Consider the following 3,749-nt stretch of genomic DNA (forward strand, 5'->3'; position numbering starts at 1 on the left):
CATGGGCCTACACACCTATATTGTTGCATTTATTCTATTGAAGTGTCTTGTTTGTCTCCTTATTTGTTTGACCGAAATGCATGAGCACGATGCCGACTTTGACCCTGGTCATGACAGTAGAAAAAGGGAGTGTCAAATATCTTGTTTATTGTTTAGATAACAAACATCCGTGCCAGGTGCATGTATGCACTGTCACGGATGTCAGGCTGTGTTATTAGACTTGACTTTGACTTTATTTAGATCCACTTTTAGCTAACAATATTATGTTGCCAGCTTTTCTTCCAGTGGTCTACATAAAATATATCAATACACGCACATTACATACATAACGGTACATAACATAATATGTACATTACAAACTATACAGCTGAGAGAAAAATACAAGTTCATTTAGTAACTGTGTTCCAGTGGCAAGCCATTCGGTAAAGGAAGCGCTTCCTTTCTGCATTGGTCCTAGGTTTTGACAGTTTGATGCAGTTTGTTGTTGTTGACCGTGTTTGGTAACGACTGTTGGTTGACTGGAATGTGATTTGGTTGTACAATGTTTTTGGTAGTCCTGTGTGTACTATCCTGCGGAATGTGGCAAAGCTTCTTTGTTGTATTCTTTCCTTTACTGGTAACCACCCCACCTTGTTGCACTGTCTGTCTTTTCACATCCAAGCTAGGGCAAACCGTTAAGTTGTAAATTAAGACGCTGACATAAAGATTCTGACTGGTAAATAGCCTTACATCCTTACTTAGTTGCCTTTCTTAGCTATAATGAAAGTTGTTGGTCATTACCTAAAACTTTGACCTCTGATCTTCTGTTGAAGGTCTCAAGTTTCCGTATGTACGTCGTATTTAAAAATATCATTACATGGTATTTAACATTAAATCCCAACCTACAACGATTAAGCAATTTGTGAGTGAGTCTTATGTTTCGAATAGACTCACTCACAAATTGCTTAATCGTCGTAGTTGGTCGTAGGTATACTTGTACCATGTACTTAAACTTATACCATGTACGTAAACTTATACCATGTACTTAAACTTATACCATGTACTTAAACTTATACCATGTACTTACACTTATACCATGTACTTACACTTATACCATGTACTTACACTTATACCATGTACTTACACTTATACCATGTACTTACACTTATACCATGTACTTAAACTTATACCATGTACTTAAACTTATACCATGTACTTAAACTTATACCATGTACTTACACTTATACCATGTACTTAAACTTATACCATGTACTTACACTTATACCATGTACTTACACTTATACCATGTACTTAAACTTATACCATGTACTTACACTTATACCATGTACTTACACTTATACCATGTACTTAAACTTATACCATGTACTTAAACTTATACCATGTACTTACACTTATACCATGTACTTAAACTTATACCATGTACTTACACTTATACCATGTACTTAAACTTATACCATGTACTTACACTTATACCATGTACTTACACTTATACCATGTACTTAAACTTATACCATGTACATACACTTATACCATGTACTTACACTTATATCATGTACTTAAACTTATACCATGTACTTAAACTTATACCATGTACTTAAACTTATACCATGTACTCAATAATAAAAGACTGACAAAGGCATGATCAGCCAAGTTGAGAACTTGTTATGCTTTATGATTATCATCAAGCCGAATGAAACTGTTTCGTTTTTTTTTACACAATAGACAATGGACACAGAAAATCCTCATCACTATTCTCAGAACAACTCCTTACAACACGGGGTAGGAGTAGAGGTTCTGCAGCAGTACATGACGTGGGAGGGGGGCGACGCTGTGCTGGACGCCGGGTGTGGCACGGGGGAACTGTGCAGCTACATCTCCAAACAGCCAGGCGTCGCTTCTGTCGTGGGCTTTGATCTGTCACCTGATTTCATCAGGTAAGTCCACATTTGTGAACAAACGGAAACATTTTTTGAAAACAAATTACAGTGCACACCCCATTTGCCAGTATATTTCGTGCAATTATCCAAATGGTGCAACAAAACGAAGTTATTAAGCTGGACCGCACAGAAGTGTGCGATTATCCAGTGTGCAATTAATGGTGTGTATTACTCCTCGTTTACATAATTTATGAGGAAAAGCTACAATTAGCCTTCGTCGCTAAGATGAAACTTTCGTACTATTTATCTGGGTCTTCGCATCTTTAAATGAATACGTGTCTAACATTTGGTATGTCAGGTATCAAACACCTTAACAACACCGATTATACTATAATAATAATTTATTACTTCATGGAGGATTGTGTCCAATGAACTTTTATTCCTTTTCTGAATATCAATTGCGAATAGTCTTTATTTCGTACACTCTCTCCGATACGGTATGATATGGCACTGTATCTCTTCTTTTGTAAATGTCGATGTTATCTAGTTTATGATGCATATCAGGTCCCTATCAATGTTGACTTCCCTGCAGCTATGCTCGGACGAACAACTCCTCCCCAAACGTGCGGTACCACGTGGCCGATGCCGCGGATCCATCAACGATCAAGCCGGAGTGGCGGGGCGCCTTCAGCAAGGTGGTGTCTTTCTTCGTTCTGCACTGGGTCAAAGACAAGGCGACAGCGCTTAAAGCGCTGAACTCCTGTCTAAAACCCGGTGGCGAGATCGTGTTCGTGTGCGTCAGTGATAAAAGCAAGTTCCATGAGGTTCCCTTGGAGCTTTCTTCACTTCCCAAGTGGAGCATCTACCTGAAGGATGCCGCTCCCGCGCTGTTTCCCTGGCCTTCTAGCGACATCATGATCACAAACGAGCACCGCAGCAGCCGCCTGATGGAGGCCTGTGGTTACGAGGTTATCGCCTGTGATATCAAGAAGTATCCGCACTGCTACATCTCCAGAGACCAGTTGAGGGGAGTCATCCGTCCCACTCTGCCGCACCTGAGCTACATTCCCGAAGACAAGCAGGAGGAGTTCATGGAGGATCTGGAAAAGCTGGCCGAGGAGCGGCACTGGATAACAGGAGAGGGAGCTCCCACCATGCATGAGGTGTACGTGGCTATTCGCGCTCGAAAGATATGAATGTCAGAACGCAGCCAACCGCGCAGCACTTGCTGTTGTCTTCTCGCAATGAACGAAGATGACGAACAGAGAATTACTAAATACATCCAGTTTCCATTGAACATAATAACTAGAAACCTTACTTCTGTCAGATGTCAGCTTCCTACTTAATAATCAGAAGGTGCGCCAAAAAGCCGTTACACAAGCAACTGGATATGGCTTTGGAACGTGAAGACCAAAGGTGCTACCTAAAACGTCTGACCGTTTCCAAAATCATATCCAGTTGATGAGTAATTCCTATTTGATTAATAGTATTACCTGGATATCTAACCTTCACCAATGCAACAGAAAGTACATTTAAAGAATTGTATTTCACCTTTATTCTTTTCTGCTGTATTCGTGTATCCTGCTGTATTCATTTATAAGAGATACATTAAAAGTCAATAGAGTCACTTTTAAATATAAGCTGAAACAAGGAAACTCGATCTGTGTGGCTTCAATCTCTGATCAGAAAATGTTACATATTGCACTTAAAATCAAAAATATCACTAACCAGAAGTCCTCGCAACATTTTGGAAGATCGGTAAGATTAACACAGGAATACGTGTGCAGAAACAAACGCCTAATCTATTAAAGAGAAACAAGCCAGAGATCAAACAAGCAACGTGTCTGACATAGGGCTGCTCTTCCATGCACC

At 39.9% G+C, this 3,749-nt stretch overlaps 1 protein-coding gene across 1 annotated transcript in view; it reads left to right on the forward strand.

Annotated features, from left to right (window-relative positions):
• The window catches only part of LOC118415847 (juvenile hormone acid O-methyltransferase-like), a 4,578-nt gene extending 1,046 nt beyond the window's left edge, over positions 1-3,532 (forward strand). Inside the window, exons 2-3 of the mRNA XM_035820703.1 lie at positions 1,723-1,934; positions 2,470-3,532. Of these exons, the coding sequence (XP_035676596.1) occupies positions 1,726-1,934; positions 2,470-3,073 (813 nt within the window). The 5' untranslated portion in view covers positions 1,723-1,725 and the 3' untranslated portion in view covers positions 3,074-3,532. The remainder of the gene's footprint in view (positions 1-1,722; positions 1,935-2,469) is intronic.
• The last annotated feature ends 217 nt before the right edge of the window (positions 3,533-3,749 follow it).

The sequence above is a fragment of the Branchiostoma floridae genome, chromosome 5 (assembly GCF_000003815.2).
Source record: "Branchiostoma floridae strain S238N-H82 chromosome 5, Bfl_VNyyK, whole genome shotgun sequence".
In the NCBI taxonomy this organism is placed as follows: domain Eukaryota; kingdom Metazoa; phylum Chordata; class Leptocardii; order Amphioxiformes; family Branchiostomatidae; genus Branchiostoma; species Branchiostoma floridae.